This window comes from Diuraphis noxia, unplaced genomic scaffold (genome assembly GCF_037042655.1).
Source record: "Diuraphis noxia isolate RWA-SAM2 unplaced genomic scaffold, SU_Dnox_SAM2 contig0006, whole genome shotgun sequence".
NCBI lineage: Eukaryota > Metazoa > Arthropoda > Insecta > Hemiptera > Aphididae > Diuraphis > Diuraphis noxia.
Window position 1 is genome coordinate 3496557 of NW_028301716.1, and position 18668 is coordinate 3515224.

General features: G+C 34.3%; 4 protein-coding genes and 1 pseudogene across 4 annotated transcripts; 3 read left to right on the forward strand and 2 right to left on the reverse strand.

The window, feature by feature from the left end:
- Positions 1 to 975: 975 nt before the first annotated feature.
- Positions 976 to 2629, forward strand: LOC149054637 (uncharacterized). Its single transcript, XM_089230159.1, has 5 exons — positions 976 to 988; positions 1655 to 2026; positions 2087 to 2197; positions 2253 to 2563; positions 2624 to 2629. The coding sequence occupies exons 1-5, from the start codon at positions 976 to 978 to the stop codon at positions 2627 to 2629; spliced, it is 813 nt and encodes a 270-aa protein (XP_089086285.1).
- Positions 2630 to 4127: 1498 nt separating this feature from the next.
- On the forward strand, positions 4128 to 8837 carry LOC149054638 (uncharacterized). The gene is made up of 10 exons (XM_089230165.1): positions 4128 to 4381; positions 4455 to 4637; positions 4756 to 6987; positions 7048 to 7158; positions 7214 to 7524; positions 7585 to 7717; positions 7781 to 7957; positions 8019 to 8114; positions 8170 to 8644; positions 8702 to 8837. Exons 1-10 carry the CDS (start codon positions 4306 to 4308, stop codon positions 8748 to 8750), a joined length of 3843 nt encoding a protein of 1280 aa, XP_089086291.1. The 5' UTR covers positions 4128 to 4305; the 3' UTR covers positions 8751 to 8837.
- A 5093-nt stretch (positions 8838 to 13930) lies between these two features.
- LOC149054639 (uncharacterized) lies at positions 13931 to 15202 on the forward strand. The gene has a single exon (XM_089230160.1). It carries the CDS (start codon positions 13931 to 13933, stop codon positions 15200 to 15202), a length of 1272 nt encoding a protein of 423 aa, XP_089086286.1.
- An 87-nt stretch (positions 15203 to 15289) lies between these two features.
- Positions 15290 to 16124, reverse strand: LOC149054640 (uncharacterized; annotated as a pseudogene).
- A 148-nt stretch (positions 16125 to 16272) lies between these two features.
- On the reverse strand, positions 16273 to 17550 carry LOC149054641 (uncharacterized). Its single transcript, XM_089230071.1, has 4 exons — positions 16815 to 17550; positions 16647 to 16745; positions 16498 to 16587; positions 16273 to 16443 (listed from the first exon to the last, which is right to left on the reverse strand). Exons 1-4 carry the CDS (start codon positions 17508 to 17510, stop codon positions 16372 to 16374), a joined length of 957 nt encoding a protein of 318 aa, XP_089086197.1. The 5' UTR covers positions 17511 to 17550; the 3' UTR covers positions 16273 to 16371.
- Between the last annotated feature and the right edge of the window lie 1118 nt (positions 17551 to 18668).

The following is an 18668-nucleotide window of genomic DNA, read 5'->3' on the forward strand; positions in this document are numbered from 1 at the left end:
CGCGTGTGTGCATTTTCCAGTCGACTATCGTGATTACGAATGCCGTCCGGTTTTGTGTATTTTTGTCCCGGGTACTTGCGTGGTGGCGTTGGGTGGGTGGTGGTGCTGAGCGGTGGTTGTACGACCTTCTCGCGCTCTAGCGCTCCTACCTGTCCGTGTTTGCGGTGTCGCACGCAGTGAAGTCGGTGCGTCCATTAATCGGGCGGCGCGGACCGTCGTTACGTACTTCAAAGTTACGTAACGCCGGTTTTTCCGTTATAGCCTGCAAACCACGATTCCATCGTATGGAATCGGGAGTTTTTCGCAAGTTGCACAACAGGGGTCTGTGATGGGGGTAGTATTGGGGTAAGTCAATGATACCAAAAGTATTCACTTACCGGTGATTCCTGTTCGGGGAGCCAATTTTGTGGCGGTCCTGGACGGATACCGCGTGAGCCAGTGGTGTCACCAGAGATGTAAAATTTCATGTTTTCACAGACCTGTTGAAACTTTTCAGAAACTTTTCATGTTTTCATGAAACTTTTCAAAAAAATTGAAACTTTTGACTTAACACTTTTATACACCTTTAATTTTTTTTTAAATTATTTAAGTCTATAACCAACTTAAATATTAACTGTTCTTAGCATAGATTAAGATATTATTATTTAACAGTCTCAACAATATTAAATAGGTACTTATATAAAACTATAAAATATGAAAAACCTTTGTACCTTTGTAAACAAATTCAATATTTAAATATTACAAGGCAGTAAACTATAAAATCTTATTATTATTTATTACTAAATGTACTAGATAATAGATTTATCATAGTTGTAGAAGTATAACTAGCAAATTTAATAACAATTTGTAGACAATTATTGTGATAACACATAACAATATTAACAGCGAATACCAGTGCTACCATAATACCTATTACAATTTACAATTACAATCATAGATATTAAAACTATTGTTCTATTACCTATCTATTGGTGTATGCAGGACGCAGGTATACTGTATACGTACGATTATGAAATTAAATTTTTGATATTGAAAAGTTTTAATACTTTTCATTTCAATAGCCTTGAAACTTTTCAAATTTCATGAAAAGTTTCACTTGAAAATTTCAGAAACTTTTCAGTCTCACATCTCTGGGTGTCACTAGTGTAGGAAGTGGTGAAAAGAAAAACACAAACAGTTCGCGGTATAATGATTTTTTTATTGTGGTGGTTGAAAATACAACCGCCAGAAAATGATCAACACGAAAATCAAAATAGCGGGGTTGTGAGGAGCGTGTGTCGTTCAGTGTCGGTCAGAGAACTCACTCTACTGTCGACCGGTTTGGAGTCTCGGCGGATCGACCGTTCCAGGCGCGCTTATCGCGTGTCGGTGTCGTCCGTCGTCGATTGGCGGTTGAAAAGAGAAGTAATTGCGCGGTTTGCCGCGCAAAGGCCGTTTGAATTCAAACGGCTATTACGCGGGCCCGCGTCAAAGTCAAAAATCGAAGCATTTTTACTGCCCCAAAACGTGATGACAGACACAAAAAAAAAAAAAAAAAAACACACATCATGGTAAATCAATACATTCATCGCTCCGCTCAGAATCTAATAGGAACAGAAATCTTAATACAAAATTATAATCAATTTTAATAATTTTAAAAACCTAACCCGTAAAGGTGTCTATTCTTACGACTTTACTGATGATTGGTCTAAGCTCGAACAAACCTATTTACCACCAATAGAAGATTTTTATAGCGTTCTGTCAGAAGAACACGTTGAAGATACTGAATATCAGTTTGCAACAAAGGTCTGGAACCATTTCAATTGTCAAACGCTGGGCGAGTATTCAGATTTATATTTAAAAATTGATGTTTTACTTCTGGCTGACGTTTTCGAAAATTTTCGAGATCTATGCTTAAACACTTACTGTTTAGACCCAGCGTACTACTATACAGCTCCAGCATTTTCCTTTGATGCCATGTTGAAATACACAGCGATAAAACTGGATTTACTAACAGATTATGACATGCTTCTCATGTTTGATAAAGGTTAGTATATTGGACTTGTGTTATTTCTATATACATAAAATATAATTACGTTTTTTATAGGTATTCGAGGTGGACTTACACAAGCCAGCATGCGGTATGCAAAACCAAATAATGAAAAAACACCAGTTTATAACCCATCAGACCCCAAATCATGGCTTGTTTATCAGGACTGTAAGTTTATTTATAAATAATAATTATTCAGTTAAATACACTTTTTAAACTTTAGGTAACAATCTTTATGGCTGGGCAATGAGCAGATTCATGCCTTATGGCGACTTCAAGTGGGTTAAACCATCACTCGACGGATTAAACGATTTGACCGAGAATTCTCCCATAGGGCGGATGTACGAGGTTGATATTGTTTATCCAAAAGAACTGCACGATAAACATAATGACTTACCATTTCTTCCTCAAAATAGCATACCACCAGGTTCAAAAGTTCGCAAACTCATGGCCACATTCGAACCTAAAAAAAATTATATTGTTCACTATCGTAATCTCCAGCAAGCCTTTAGCAATGGTCTCGTAGTTGAAAAAGTAAACTGCGTATTTCAATTTTATATTATATTATAAAAGTTTAACTTTTATATATTCCAGGAGTAGTATAAAATAGAGAATTCAATCACAAGATCCTCATCCTCCTCCTCATCCTCATCCTCCTCCTCATCATACGCCACCACCACCACCACCACCACCTCTCCTACTCACCGCCCGGCCATAGGTGCCGCCGTCCCACCACCACCACACCACCATATCCCCACCATCACCACCACCACCACCTCTCCTACTCACCGCCCGGCCATAGTTGCCGCCGTCCCACCACCACCACCCGCCCGGCCATAGGTGCCGCAACCGGTACACCGCTCCTCATCCTCATCATACACCACCACCACCACCTCTCCTACTCACCGCCCGGCCGTAGGTGCCGCCGTCCCACCACCACCACCACCCACCCGGTCATAGGTGCCGCCACCGGTACACCACTCTCCGCCCCACCACAACATCCAACTACTCGACGCCGCCGCCGCCGCCGCCGTTGTGACGTAAATATTATTATTATCAGTGGAAATAATGCAAAAATTTATTTTGATTGTCCAGGACTCGACCTCGAATCTCTTGCCCCACAGACGACTGCTATAATACCACTGGTCCACCAGACCAATTATGTGCATATTATTAGCCATTTAAGTGAAGTATATTTAATTATAGGTACGCTATCACATTCCTGCGAGCAGTTCTATACCCTAAACAGATATCACTTAACACATTACTGTGAACAAAATACTGTGAACTTAATATTATACAGTTTACGAGTAGGTACTATCTGTAATTTAATATTACATGAATATAACACAGCGGTTACAAGTCCGATCTTTGGGTACTAACTGTTATATTTTCTAGTAATGTACATCTATATACGCATACTCATCAGACTTATAATACCTTTATACCTATATTGTTCCACGCACACGCGCGCGCGCACACACACACACACACACACACACACACACACACACACACACACATTATCATGTGCATTATATACGTATCCATAGAGCATTTAATATTTGCAACATATACATTTAAATTATTAATATATATATAATGACAAATTTATTATATATTATTATTAATATTATCATGCATTATATTGTCGTAGCGTGTGACTCTCATAAATCCCACCTTTATGACATTTTTCTGCAAAATTGCATTTTCTTATATTACATTATATAGTAGAATAACACCTCGCGATTTTCTAACAGTAGATCTCCAGCCGTTCTATAACGATATCATTGGTTCATATTATATTATTCTTGTATATTATTTAACGCATTAATCACGTAGCGTAGAATATAGCGCGATTGAAAACGTTCTACAAACATCTTTGTTTTTAACACGTTATTTTAATATTTCCGGGTGTGTGTAATATTATATATATATATATATATTGTCATAATGTTTAATTGTGAAACATGTTCAGCGTCTTTTACGCGAAAAGATAATTTAAATAGACATAAAAAGAAACATGCGGGCATACGATTTTCGTGCACTATGTGTACTGCGATATTTACCAACAAATCAAATCGTACTCGTCATATGAAAAATATTTATCGTAAGTATATAATATATTTAATTAAATATTTTTACAATAATTTAATTATTTTACAAAGGAATCAACTCCACAAATAATATAATTGAAGTAGTTTCTCAAATTCACGTACCTAATGAACATGCTGGACCATCAAATCAAAATAATGAATGCTCTAATGCGATAACCGATGATTCAGAATGCGACGATCATATATGTATGGCTGCCTTGGATGCATTTGAAAACGAACGGGATACTGGCACAAGGTTAGTTTTAAACTCTTATTAAACATCATGTTAGAGTTATAAATAATTTAGATATATTTACAATTTTACAAAGAAATCGCGCCCGCGAATAACATTATTGAAATATCTCCTCAAATTCACGTACCTAATGAACACGCTGGACCATCAAATCAAAATAATGAATGCTCTAATGCGATAACCGATGATTTAGAACGCGATGATCATATATGTATGGCTGCCTTGGATGCATTTGAAAATGAACGGGATACTGCACAAGGTTAGTTTTAAACTCTTATTAAACATCATGTTATAATTAATTTAGATATGTATACAATTTTATGTTATTATACGACATGTTAGTATTATAAATAATTCAGATATATTTGCAATTTCAGGTTATTATACGAACATGGGTAATAAACGTAAACATACTGAAAATACTTATACCGCCATAAAAGCAAAAAAAGTAAGACTACAAAGTGTAAACACATTAGGATTTATAGAAATTCAATCAGCCCACAACCGTAAAGTTGTATGGTATTATTATAAAAATTTGAATAACATACAGAATTATCCAGAGTTCTTCGAGTCCGTCGGATCAGCATTGCTAGAAACTATTAATAAACATAATATGCCAATTAAATTTAATTTAAAACTTGAATCAAAATATAATCGCCCAAACGTAGAAAATTCATCCGAAAATCGAGCATTTAAAACTTCAGCTAGAGAAATTTATGAGGCTTCAAGTATCGAAACTTTAGTTGACGAATCGTTTAAGAAATTATTAGCTGAAGAAGAAACTTATTCTTCACGCGGAAGTGGGTTTACGTTACAATCTATTGACGGTTTACTGCTAGGCATTTATAAATATACACCAATGTCTGGTTCGTCGTATATAGAACTACCTAAATCGATCGCAGACAAACGAGCTATAATCAATCCTAAAAATATAGACCAACAATGTTTTAAATGGGCTATATTAGCAAAACATGTGACAGTACAAAATAAATTCCGAGTCGATAAAAATTATACTGATCATGAGAATAGATATAGTTTTGAAGGCATTTCCTTCCCAACACCGCTGACTGATATTTGCAAGTTTGAAAAAAATAATCATAACGTTTCTGTGAATGTTTACGGACTTGAAAAACGTTTGCAGCCGCCCAAAAAGTTCCCATCATACGAGGTTTTCCCACTCAAAGTCGTGGATAATGAGAAGCAAGATCACTTTGATCTATTATTAGTGACGGATAATGACAATATGCATTATACGTACATCTCAAATTTTTCAAGACTACTTCGTTCACAAAAAACTTGTCATAAAGGTCAAGTTATATTCTGCAAGCGATGCTTTACATCGTTTGACAAACAGAATTTAAAGTATAAATTAAGTGGACAGGCGGCACTTGAACATCACATGCTAATATGTGGACCACATAAACCCGTACGGCCAATAATGCCAAAAGAGGGTGATGTTCTACAATTCACCGCATGGCAAAATGCACAGAGACATCCTATAGTTATTTACGCTGATTTCGAGGCACTGCTTATAAAAACAGACGAGAAAAAAGGGGAAAACACAACAATCATTCAAAAACATTGTCCAATGAGTTATGGATTTTTAGTTAAGGCGTCTGAAAATGTTCCAATAGAGTTGTTGAGAAAATTTAACATACCAATTGAACCAGTTATTTATCGAGGAAGTGAAAGCAGGCAAGACGTAGCAAAGCATTTTATGGAGAATATCACTGATGTGGCCGTTAAAATAGAAAAGTTGCTGGAGACAAACATAACTTTAATCATGACCGATGAAGACATGGCTAAGCATAAATCCTGTTTTAAATGTAATTTATGCAAATGTGATGTTAATATCCATACCCGTGTCCGCGATCACGATCATTTGACCGGGAAATTCAGACAGACTTTGTGCTATAAATGTAATTTAAGCCTTGTACGACCAAAGTACGTACCAGTTTTTCTCCACAACCTCTCCAACTACGATGCGCACTTCATAATTACAGAACTTGATTATAATTCGAATAGAATAAATGTAATCCCCAACAGCGAAGAAAAGTTTATTTCGTTTTCCAAATATATCAGTAATAAATTCAGTATCCGGTTCGTTGATACATTTAGATTCATGGCCACGCGTTTGTCTACTCTAGCCACAAACCTGGTTACACCAGACTTGAAGAAATTCCGAGAAACCGAAAAACATTTTTCCAATAACGATATGCCACTGGTAACCCGTAAAGGTGTCTATCCTTACGACTTTACTGATGATTGGTCTAAGCTCGAACAAACCTCTTTACCACCAATAGAAGATTTCTATAGCGTTCTGTCAGAAGAACACGTTGAAGATACTGAATATCAGTTTGCAACAAAGGTCTGGAACCATTTCAATTGTCAAACGCTGGGCGAGTATTCAGATTTATATTTAAAAATTGATGTTTTGCTTCTGGCTGACGTTTTCGAAAATTTTCGAGATCTATGCTTAAACACTTACTGTTTAGACCCAGCGTACTACTATACAGCTCCAGCATTTTCCTTTGATGCCATGTTGAAATACACAGCGATAAAACTGGATTTACTAACAGATTATGACATGCTTCTCATGTTTGATAAAGGTTAGTATATTGGACTTGTGTTATTTCTATATACATAAAATATAATTACGTTTTTTATAGGTATTCGAGGTGGACTTACACAAGCCAGCATGCGGTATGCAAAACCAAATAATGAAAAAACACCAGTTTATAACCCATCAGACCCCAAATCATGGCTTGTTTATCAGGACTGTAAGTTTATTTATAAATAATAATTATTCAGTTAAATACACTTTTTAAACTTTAGGTAACAATCTTTATGGCTGGGCAATGAGCAGATTCATGCCTTATGGCGACTTCAAGTGGGTTAAACCATCACTCGACGGATTAAACGATTTGACCGAGAATTCTCCCATAGGGCGGATGTACGAGGTTGATATTGTTTATCCAAAAGAACTGCACGATAAACATAATGACTTGCCATTTCTTCCGCAAAATAGCATACCACCAGGTTCAAAAGTTCGCAAACTCATGGCCACATTCGAACCTAAGAAAAATTATATTGTTCACTATCGTAATCTCCAGCAAGCCTTAAGCAATGGTCTCATAGTTGAAAAAGTAAACTGCGTATTTCAATTTTATATTATATTATAAACGTTTAACTTTTATATATTCCAGGTGCATAGAGTAGTTCAATTCAAGCAATCGCCATGGCTTGAGACGTATATAGCTTTAAATACTGAAATGAGAAAGAACGCTAAGAATGATTTTGAGAAGGATTTTTTTAAACTTTTGAACAATGCTGTGTTTGGTATTTTATTAAAAAATTCTAATTCTAACTATTTTTATTAATTTTCTTTTTGCTATCATCTAGGAAAAACGATGGAAAACGTACGTAAGCATTTAAATATAAAGCTTGTGTCTAGTGAACGCCGTTTGCAGAAATTAATAAATCGATCGACGTTTAAATATTGCACCACGTATTCCGAAAACTTGAACGCTGTATCGCTAGAGAATAAAATTATTGAATTTTGCAAGCCTATTTATATAGGTAATAAACACTTTTAATTTAGTATCAATAACTATATTTTAATATGTATAATTTTAAACAGGTTTTGCAGTGTTGGAAATTTCCAAGACCTTAATGTATGATTATCATTATAGCGTAATGCAGGCACATTATGGTGATAAGATGTATACGGATACAGGTGAATATTTTTAAAGTAATATCGTGTTCATGCATATTAATTTGTGTTATTTTAGATTCACTGGTATACTATGTTCAAACCGATGATTTTTATGAAGACTTAATGAATAATTCCTTCTTACTTGACCGGATGGATACTTCGGATTTACCGATAGACCATCCATGCCATATTGCCGAACGAAAAAAAATTCCTGGACTGTTTTCTGATGAGACAAAGGGCGCGGTTATGACAGAGTTTTGTGCACTGCACGCAAAGTCTTACGCGTATAAGATCAATGAAAAGGAGAAGATCAAGGCTAAAGGAATTCGAAGACATGTAGTAAAGAACCATATGAACTTTAATGATCATTATCGATGTCTGTTTGGTGATAAAAGCTTGAAGGTAAAGACAGATAATGTCTCTATCCGCTCGTTCAAACATAAATTGAAAACAATTAAATCAAGCAAACTAACGTATAAAAGCTTTGACGACAAGAGAGTTATACTTGAGGATAAAGTACATACACTGGCCCATGGTCACTATCGTATTAAGTAAGTTATAATAAAAAATATTGTTTATAGTTATTTTATTTAAAAAAATGTTTATAGGGAGGCTGAAATAGATGAACACTTAGGAGTACGGATGGATGAGATTTGATATTAAATTTTATGCATATAATTGTAGTAAAAATACTTTTTATTTTTTAAAATTGTATATAATGTAAACTATATGTAAATCAATTAAAACTGTATATTATGTAAAAAATAATTTAATCTATATATATATAAACTGTATATAATGTAAATCGATTGAAACTGAATATACATTTAATTTATACATGATAGAAAAAAGTTATAATCTTAAACATTATTAACATACCATTTTTTTAATGCAAATACTTTATACATTGTACATTGTTTTGGATTGAAATCCTTATGAAAAATACAGCATGGTAGTGTTTCTCCGTTCAATTGACAAAGCCGTGGACATTCCAAATTTTCAAAATTGAATACTGTGGCATGTGGCATAAACTCGTTGATAATCTGTTGTTTTTGAGAGCCCTTAACGTAAATTCTATCGAATTTTAACGATTGAAATATTTTCTGTATTTCTCCATACTCTACATCACCATATTCCAACGTTAAACCGTGATATAAACGCTTCAGCCAACTGTTTACGCTTCGACTTTTTGCATCTTGTTTTAAAGATGTATGTTTAAATATCCAGTGTTGGTTGGACCATGTTTCAGTATCTACTATAGACATTTCTTTGATAAAGTACTTGTTGTTGACTCCGAGAATGCACTGGACGTCCAAGATAGCCGACGACATATTTTTAGATGAATTAGTTTTTATAATAATTTGTTGTACCGAACAGATTCACTTCTGAACTACCACTGAAACTAATTTTTAATATCATTCTTATTGATCCATGAATTGTGAGAATCGTCAAACCCCACCCACTTGACATATATCTGGTCCCCCTTCTTTCGTACAATTTTTTCAATTAAATAATCATTTGGATAATTGGTTTTAGATAATTCTTCGGTGTAAAAACAGCCGGCTATTGGACCATCATTATAATCGTGTAACTGATAAGTTGGTGGTATTGTTTTATTTATTTTTACTATTGTAAATATTTCTGTTGACCAATTGAGTAAATACCCTTTTGTGAATACTCCTTTGTGAATGCTTATTCGAACTTTATCGCCGACATGAAATTTTACTTTTCTATTAGTGATTGTACGTTGTTTCAAAGTAACTAGTGAAGGATTTTCGTCTGCCTGCAATGGTGTCATCCCAATCGTTCTGTGTTTCGCATTGTTGTAATTATTGATTAGGTCAGGTAAAATTGATATCCATTCTTGTGAACCCAGAGCAGTAAATTCTCTATACATGTTTGTTTTTAAAGTTCGATTAAACCTTTCCACAAAACAGGCTTTTGTCGTGGAATATGTGCTATACTTTTTTATATTATGCTTAGTCATTAACATGTCAAACTTTGAATTATAAAATTCTTTGCCATTATCTACCTGCAACAGTTTGGGCGACCTATCTACAAGTATTGTAGACATGGCATTGGTCACTTCACACCCTGTTTTTGTTTTCAATGGTACGGCCCAGGCGAATTTCGTAAAACAATCAATCACACAGAGAATATAATTATATCCTTTGTTTTTCTTTGAAAGTGGAATCATCTCGACCAAGTCAGCCTGCCACAAATCGTTTTTTCCATACACATTTACTCTTCGCCTCGTATAATTTTTCCTAGCCGGTCTGTGAAGTTCGATAGCTATGTTGCGTTTATACATTTGGTATTTTCCTTGTTATACCAGATTCGTACAGTTCTTCAAAAATAGATAATATTTCGTTTGAAACCTCAGTGTTTCCAGCAGATTGAGAGGCTAAAAGAAGTCGCAACCTATCAACCAGCTCATTTGGGTCATTCCAATATACTAAATTATGTGTTTGTAATTTCACACCCATTCCCGATGGAAATAGCTTGCGAATAATTTGTGTATATTTTGTACCACCTTTCTTAATTTTTGCACCGTCCTGTGTCAAATGTGCTGAAGTTTGTATTAGTATTTCTTTATATGTATTTAAATCATTATCAGTATATTGCATTGGATATCTGAAACATAATAACTCAACAAGTCCAGGCGTTAGCTGATAAGACGTATCTTTGATAATTATTGCGTTGTTTTTGAATTTTACTTCTTCTTGACCTAACTTGCTTTTTCCATTAGAATATTTTTTTGGACCATATATTTTATCTTTTTCCTCTTCTTCTAATGTACGAAAAATTTCAGACTGGCTATCGGATGCTATATATGGGGTACCTTCAGCTATAATTTCATTATTACCGGCTTCGGAATTTTGTAATTTGTTCAACGGTTCGATTATTGGTTTAAATGTTTGCGTTACATAAGATTGAATATCAGCTTCACCTCTTTTCAATGCTTCAAATTTACGTTTAATGTTTTTCTTGGCAATAACTAATTCGTTCAGCACTGCACTTCTGTCTTCCATGGTTGAGAATGAACTAAATTGTTTTATACAACGACAAATGTGTCGAAACCGTGTCGATACCGTCCGTTGTCACGTTCACAGTCTTTACTTATCACGACGAAATTAAATCTCCCCCTACTCCAACACAAAGTACAAAACTCTTTAAATTCAGAATAGTTCATATCACCCGAACAGTGTTCCATATAAACGTGTTTTAAATTAGTCTCGTCTTGCTTGAATAATATAATCATGTTGCTATTATCTCGAATAAGTTGTTTGGGTATGCGAGCGAATGATTGTGCTAGATAGAACACGTCGATATTGTTGTGTCTACAACGCGTGTAGTAAGAACGTACGATATTTTGATTTTCACATAAAATATCGTCAAATATAAAAACAGAATCTGGTAATGCTTTTTCTGGTGGGATAACCTCGTCGTTTTCGTGAAAAGTGAATAACTGAACGCCGGCCTACATCTTTTAAAATTTCACAAAGCATTTTATATTTAGGTTGATCGAGTGTTTTCGAATATATATAAACGTTGTGAAAACGTATACCATTGATGTTAGTCAATAAAGCATAAATCAAATTTGTCTTGCCGCATCCGGAAGGCCCGACAACTAAAGCACGACAAGTATTCGGTAAAAGCTTCCCATGCCTCGATTGGAGACTCGTAGGCGGGTCGACATTTTCCACTGTGAGTTTTATTTCTTGATCTACAAACTTCATTATAAATACTTGGGTAATCTCTGTAATCTAATCATTACACGATGTCACCCGTTCGAAGAAACAACAAGAATAAAGGCAGAGGTATCGTGAACACTCTTATAAACAAATTACCATTTGAACTTCATTTACCGGGTAATTATAAACCATACAACACACATAACATTCAATATAATCGACTCATAATTTTAGGTTATCAGTACTGCGGCCCAGGTACAAAATTGAAAAAACGATTAGATCGCGGCGATAAAGGTATCAACCCCCTAGACTCGTTGTGTAAAGAACACGATATCGCTTATGATCACAGCAACTCTTTGACTGATCGTCAAAAAGCAGATTATATATTAGAAAACCAGGCTTGGAATAGATTCAAGTCAAAAGACTCTAATTTAAAAGAAAAGGCAGCAGCGTGGTTGGTCACTACTGGCATGAAGGCAAAACGAAAAATGGGTGCTGGATGTGGATTCAACGCAGCAGTCAAGGCAGCTAAAAATGTATTTAAAAAAAATATGAAAGAAAAACACATGATGAAATTAACAAAAAAATGTTTTGTGGCAGCTAAAAAAATATTTCTTAAAAACAGCAAGAAAGCTCGGGTACCTCGTGTTATACCTTTACCGAAAACTGGAGGAATGTTACCACTGATACCAATTTTTGCCGGTTTATCCGCACTCGGAGCGCTGACAGGGGGTATTGCTATCGTCGTAAAGACCGTTAGCGAATTCATTAGAAATGAACCTACACATTTGGGCAGAGGTTTATACCTCGCCCCTAATAAAGGTGGCTCGTATAAGATCGAGAAAGGTAAAGGACTATATCTCTCTTCACAAGGAGGTAGTTCGTATAAAAGAAAGGGAGTCCATAAATCTGTGAAGAAAACCGTAAAAAGGAAAAAAAACTAATTACTACGTTACCCAAAAGAGCTTTGTACGATTATGAAATTATAAAACACGCGCACATAATGAAAATACCTCATTTCATCGGAGTGTTTTCCAGAGATAGGTTACCTAAACGTGCTAAGCATAAAGAATCGGCTGTAATCAATTTGGACGTTGAAAAAAGTACCGGAACTCATTGGGTAGCGTATAAGAAAATCGGAAAACAAGTAGAATATTACGACAGTTTTGGAAATCTACCACCACCACTGGAACTACAATCGTACCTCAGCGGATGTAAAATACAATATAATTACACTAGGCATCAACGTTATAACACATATAATTGTGGTCATTTGTGTTTGAAATTTTTATCATGTACACGATAACATTAAACGGTAATTCCAGCGAAATGTCTTGTGATATTTTCCCGCCGTTAGAAGTACAAAATACCTCTCAGCTGTGTCTTTTAAGCCTGCAAACACATAATTCTATACCAAACGTAGAACCGGATTGCAATACAATAGGTTTTCACGATTCACTCGGAAAATGTGTGACTGTGACTATACCTACGGGATCGTACGAAATAATTAACTTGGACTACTTGGAGTCGATGATTCAAAAACTATTACCGAATCATGTTACTTTGTTTCAACTCAAGGCCGATGGTAGCACATTGAAATGCTCGATGACGTGTAGTCATGATGTTGATTTCACTATTGAACATAATATATCGAAAATATTAGGGTTTGAGAATAAAGTTTATTCTGCCAAGACACTACACGAATCTGAACGGATAGTCAACATAATGAAAGTTAACTGTATAAAAATAGATTGCAATCTAATTTCTGGTTCATTCAGTAATGGTATACCGAGCCAGACTATACACGAGTTTTTCCCTTCTTCACCGCCTGGACATAAAATCATAGAAGTCCCAAAACATTTAGTTTTCTACCGGCTTAATTCTTCGTCTATAAGTAAAGTGAATATAGTACTAAGAGATCAAGATAATAATTTGATCAATTTAAGAGGGGAGCCAATCACAGTTCGTATACAAATTAAACATTAAAATGGCTATTAAGTTCAACAGCTATATAAAAAGAAATGCTATCAAGAGTCGCTACAGTTCTACTAACAAGATTAATACGTCGAGACGTACGCCGATTGTAAAGAAACTAACAAAGAACAATCTATCATTTCTACGGTCTTTAAAAGTTCTATAATCATGGATGACATGTATTTGGACGTGGCCGGCGGATATGAAGATGAATGCAAAATAACTCAAATGCAGTACCACTCTTTCCTCCCCTATTCTTCGACAGCTTTATCCAATAACGACGAAATTAGAATATCCATTCAAAATATGGACGCTTACACTCTCCCCTGCGAGAGCTATCTCTATATTGAAGGTAAATTAAATATACCGGCAGATATTGCATCACATGCGAACGAAATTAATGCGAATGAAATTAATTTTACAAATAATGGTTTGGCGTTTTTGTTTTCTGAAATCCGGTATGAAATTAACGGTGTTGAAATACAAAAATTAAAATCTCCTGGAATATCATCGAGTCTTAAAGGGTTTTGCTCACACACACCGAATGAATTGAACAATCTAAAAAATGCTGCTTGGGACGTAGAAATGAATGTCAGTGAAAATAAAAATTTCACGTTAAATAACAAATTTGCTGGTTGTATCCCGCTCAAACACTTGTTAGGATTTTTTGAAGATTATAAAAAAATACTACTCAACTGCAACCAACAAATCATTTTAAACAGATCGTCTACGGACTCTGATGCGTTGTACGTTTCCGAGACCACTGCGAATGACAATAAAGAAAAACTCAAAAAAGTAGTGATTGAGCTGAGTAAAATTATTTGGAAGATGCCGGTTATCAGGGTGAGTGACAAAGAAAAAATAAAACTATTAAAAGTATTAGACTCTCGTAAACAACTCTCGTGTGCGTTCAGAAATTGGGACTTGTGCGAATATCCGGTTCTCCCTCAGAACACTTCTCATTCGTGGACGGTTAAATCGAGCAGTTTGCTCGAGAAACCCAGATTTGCATTAATTGGCTTTCAAACAGATCGAAAAAATAATTTATTTAATCCGTCTGGACGATTCGATCACTGTTACCTGAAAAACCTTAAAATACATCTAAATTCTGAGGTGTATCCATACGAAGATTTCCGTTCAGATTTCACAAACAACGTTACGGCCATTTTATATAAAGCATATACAGATTTCCAAAAATCATACTACGATAGAGAATATAGTGAGCCTCTACTGTCAAAAACCATTTTTGAACAATACGTACCAATCATAGTCGTAGATTTATCACGACAAAACGACAACGTAAAATCGTCGACTGTTGATTTACGCATCGAGTTCGAAACAGGCAAAGCCATTCCAGCGAAGACTGCAGCTTATTGTCTCATTTTACACGATCAAATTATAACTTATAACCCTTTTAATGGTGATGTAAGGAAATTGTAAATAGTTTGTAAATAAAAATACTTTTTTTAAACATCAAGTTGTTTTTTATTATCATCGACCAAAGCCACAATAAAAATGTAAGTATAAAATATTACATTTTTTTTTTTTTTTTATTAATGTACCAAAGTCACAATAAAATATTACATAATTAATTATTTTCCAAAACTCAATCTACGGCTTGCTATTTCCCTTTCACGTGCTACGAATGCTCTTGTCTTAGGTCTGCTGACTTCAGGCTAAAAAAAAAATGTTTTTGTTTAGTATAAAATAATATGCAAAAATATGTTTGTATTACCTCAATTTTTGCCGAATAAGATAACCAGCCTCTTGCTAATTGTTTGAGTGCTTTGATTTTCAAATCTGCTATTAAGCAAGTACCTGCGACTGGAATACATTCTTTCAGTTTCCTAACTTCGATGCGGTTCAAATAATCTTCAACATCGGTTATGGCTGTATCTTAAGATAACGGCATTTCCTTTCCGAGAAACATTGAAATCTTACATGCCTGATCCAATGCAGTGGGCCGTGTGTACATTGTTTTCATCTGAATAACTTCTTCAATGGCACCACTTAACTGTAAGATCCTTGCAACATTCCCTTTTGTCAACTGCACATTCTGGTCTTGAAGCAGACATTTGATTGACAGTATGTTGTTGCCGTTGCATTCTTCGATTGACATCAATTTAAACTCTTCTAACAGTAAATGTGATGGTAGTAAAAAATTGATGTTTTTAAGTAATACATTAAGCGATTCATATAAGTCCACACTCATTTTTACACATTGCATGTTACTTGTAATACATACAACACAATTTAACAAAAAATCCGGATCTAGACCTATATTTATAAAAATATTATCGTCCACGAAAAAAGTCGAACAGTCGATAAGTTGACTAGCCATTATGATGGATCAAACGCACAAATTGTCACTTCTTGAAGAGCGGGTTACGACTGACTTGTCCTATGCTCGTGTCACACGTTTTATGCAGTGCTGCCGTGTGGAGTGGGGATTAATCCCTACTCTATCCTTTATGGTGGGGATATGTATAACGAAATGAATAACACACATGTTATGATATAAAGAATATTTATTATCATCATTAATAAGATATTATTAAATAAAAAATTAATTTCGTATTCCTCTGAGTTGATTGAGACTTGCCGTCTGTTTAGTCAAACAAAGATGGTGGGGATGGTGAAAATCTGTTAAAGTAAGTCGGCCCATCGTTCTCGTCAACAGCCTGTAATAAAAATTTATCAATATCCGTTTATCAAGTAAATAATGTGTGTATTACCATAGGTTTGATTTTCCGAATTGGTGCCCTCGTTGGTAAACTCGAACGTGTTGAAAAGTATTCTCGAAACCCCCTGTCCTCGTCAGCACCCTAAAAATAAAATAACGGTTAACTCGAAAAAAATATTTTTTTTTTTATTTTTAAATTACCCGTGACTGTGATAAATCGTTTTCGTCATGTATAATCGACGGTGACAAAATTGAGTATCTTGGTGGCGATATGTCAACGTTAAAAGCTTCCGTTTTATTCTGTAATAAAAATAAGTAATCATGATACGAAAATTTTAACTATCGAAATATTTAAATAAATTTTCATACATTTATAGAGTTATTCAGCTTTTCCATCCATTTGATTGCCAGCTGTTCAGTTGCGAGTAATTTTATCTGATGTATGAAACTCTGTTTGTTTTTCGGTATATGGCTTGTGATTAATTCGGCATGAATTCCTTTTGTTATTGAAACTACTTCTTCAAGTTTCGCTGCTTTATCAACATTAAAATCGGTTTTAAGGTAGTCGGTTATTTGATCGATTTGATTTAAAATAATAGGTCGTGTGATGGCGATTTTCATTGTTATGGTTTCAAGAATTGTGCTCTCTAAATCTTGAATTGTCATAAGATCTCTTCGATTTAATATAGTTCTACATCCGTCTATTTTTTTAGACTCCATGACCAAAACATGCTCTCCCTTATATACCATACTCGTGAGCAATACAAATTCATCTTCCAAAAAAATAATTTTTTTATAACGTACAGTAGTATCCAGAATGTAAGATAAAACATGGCCCATCACTGAGTAAATACGCCTCAAGAAGTCTGGAGAAATATTTACATAGCGCGACGGTGTAATTATTTGCACGACGATATTGAACTCATCTTTTGAATCGAAACCAACGTTTAAAAATTTACGGTTTTCAAAATCGATTGTAAAATTAGTGCAATCGATAAGTTCAGTCGGAGATGTAGGCGCAACATATTTGTACATCCGATTCATTTCACTGATTGATCCACCCATAATAACACTGTTATAAAACTCGCGACTTGACACTGTTAAAACAAAACTAAAACTGAATGTTCATACACTGAATTATTAACTAATTGTTTCGAGTATGGTGAGGATAATAACTTATAGTGGGGAAACGGTTCTGTAGTGGGAGACTATATCAAGTATACCTAATATGAGTGTTTTATATAATACCCACACAGCAATTTGAAAATATAAATATTTTCACAATATTTGAATTAGGTTATACTTCAAATATTTATTCAAGAATATTATACAGTTATTTTAAAAATATTTGATCTCCAAATATTTAAGGCCAAATATAGTCACAACATTTTCAAATTATTAGGTATCTAATATTGTATATCAATTTTCCATCTTATATTTTAAAAATATTTGATCTCCAAATATTTATGGCCAAATATAGTCACAACATTTTCAAATTATTAGGTGTCAAATATTGTATATCAATTGTCCATCTTATATTTTGAAAATATTTGATCTCCGAATATTTAAGGCCAAATATAGTCACAACATTTTCAAATTATTAGGTGTCAAATATTTTATATCAATTGTCCATCTTATATTTTGAAAATATTTGATCTCCAAATATTTAAGGCCAAATATAGTCACAACATTTTCAAATTATTAGGCGTCAAATATTGTATATCAATTGTCCATCTTATATTTTAAAAATATTTGATCTCCAAATATTTAAGGCCAAATATAGTCACAATATTTTCAAATTATTACATATAAAATAACATAACAAATTTGTTATTAATGAAGCGTACATTAATGTACGCGCTTCGCCTGCTATAACTGCCTATAAAGTTTAGCTTAGTTAGCTTAAATATTATAGTGTTAATCGATCTAGTATAATGATACTTGATGGTAAAAGCATAACTGCAATGTATTATTATGTATGTTATTTTGTTATATACCTATGTATGTTTTTTACGGTGGTCAATTTTTTTTAGCAAGTTTTGCGCAATGATATAGGTAAGCGCGTAAATTAAAAATGCTCGTAATTCACTTAAAAATTGAATTATTGTAAAAAACGGTTGTTCTATTAAGCGGTGTTTGTGTAAAGAATACCTATTTTTTTTATTATTACTAATTACTAATTTTAAAACATTAGCCACGATAGCCACATAATATTATAGCAGT

Excerpts from the sequence above, each read along its gene's own strand:
- LOC149054641 (XM_089230071.1), bottom strand. The coding sequence starts at position 17,510 with ATGGGTGGATCAATCAGTGAAATGAATCGGATGTACAAATATGTTGCG. Across the intron at positions 16,588-16,646 it reads ACGATTTATCACAGTCACGG|GGTGCTGACGAGGACAGGGG; the intron begins GTAATTTAAAAA and ends TTTTATTTTTAG. Across the intron at positions 16,444-16,497 it reads TTCGGAAAATCAAACCTATG|GCTGTTGACGAGAACGATGG; the intron begins GTAATACACACA and ends TTTTTATTACAG.
- LOC149054638 (XM_089230165.1), top strand. The coding sequence starts at position 4,306 with ATGATTCAGAATGCGACGATCATATATGTATGGCTGCCTTGGATGCAT. Across the intron at positions 4,382-4,454 it reads GAACGGGATACTGGCACAAG|AAATCGCGCCCGCGAATAAC; the intron begins GTTAGTTTTAAA and ends AATTTTACAAAG. Across the intron at positions 4,638-4,755 it reads TGAACGGGATACTGCACAAG|GTTATTATACGAACATGGGT; the intron begins GTTAGTTTTAAA and ends TTGCAATTTCAG.
- LOC149054637 (XM_089230159.1), top strand. Across the intron at positions 2,027-2,086 it reads GCTTCTCATGTTTGATAAAG|GTATTCGAGGTGGACTTACA; the intron begins GTTAGTATATTG and ends CGTTTTTTATAG. Across the intron at positions 2,198-2,252 it reads ATGGCTTGTTTATCAGGACT|GTAACAATCTTTATGGCTGG; the intron begins GTAAGTTTATTT and ends TTTAAACTTTAG.
- LOC149054639 (XM_089230160.1), top strand. The coding sequence starts at position 13,931 with ATGGATGACATGTATTTGGACGTGGCCGGCGGATATGAAGATGAATGC.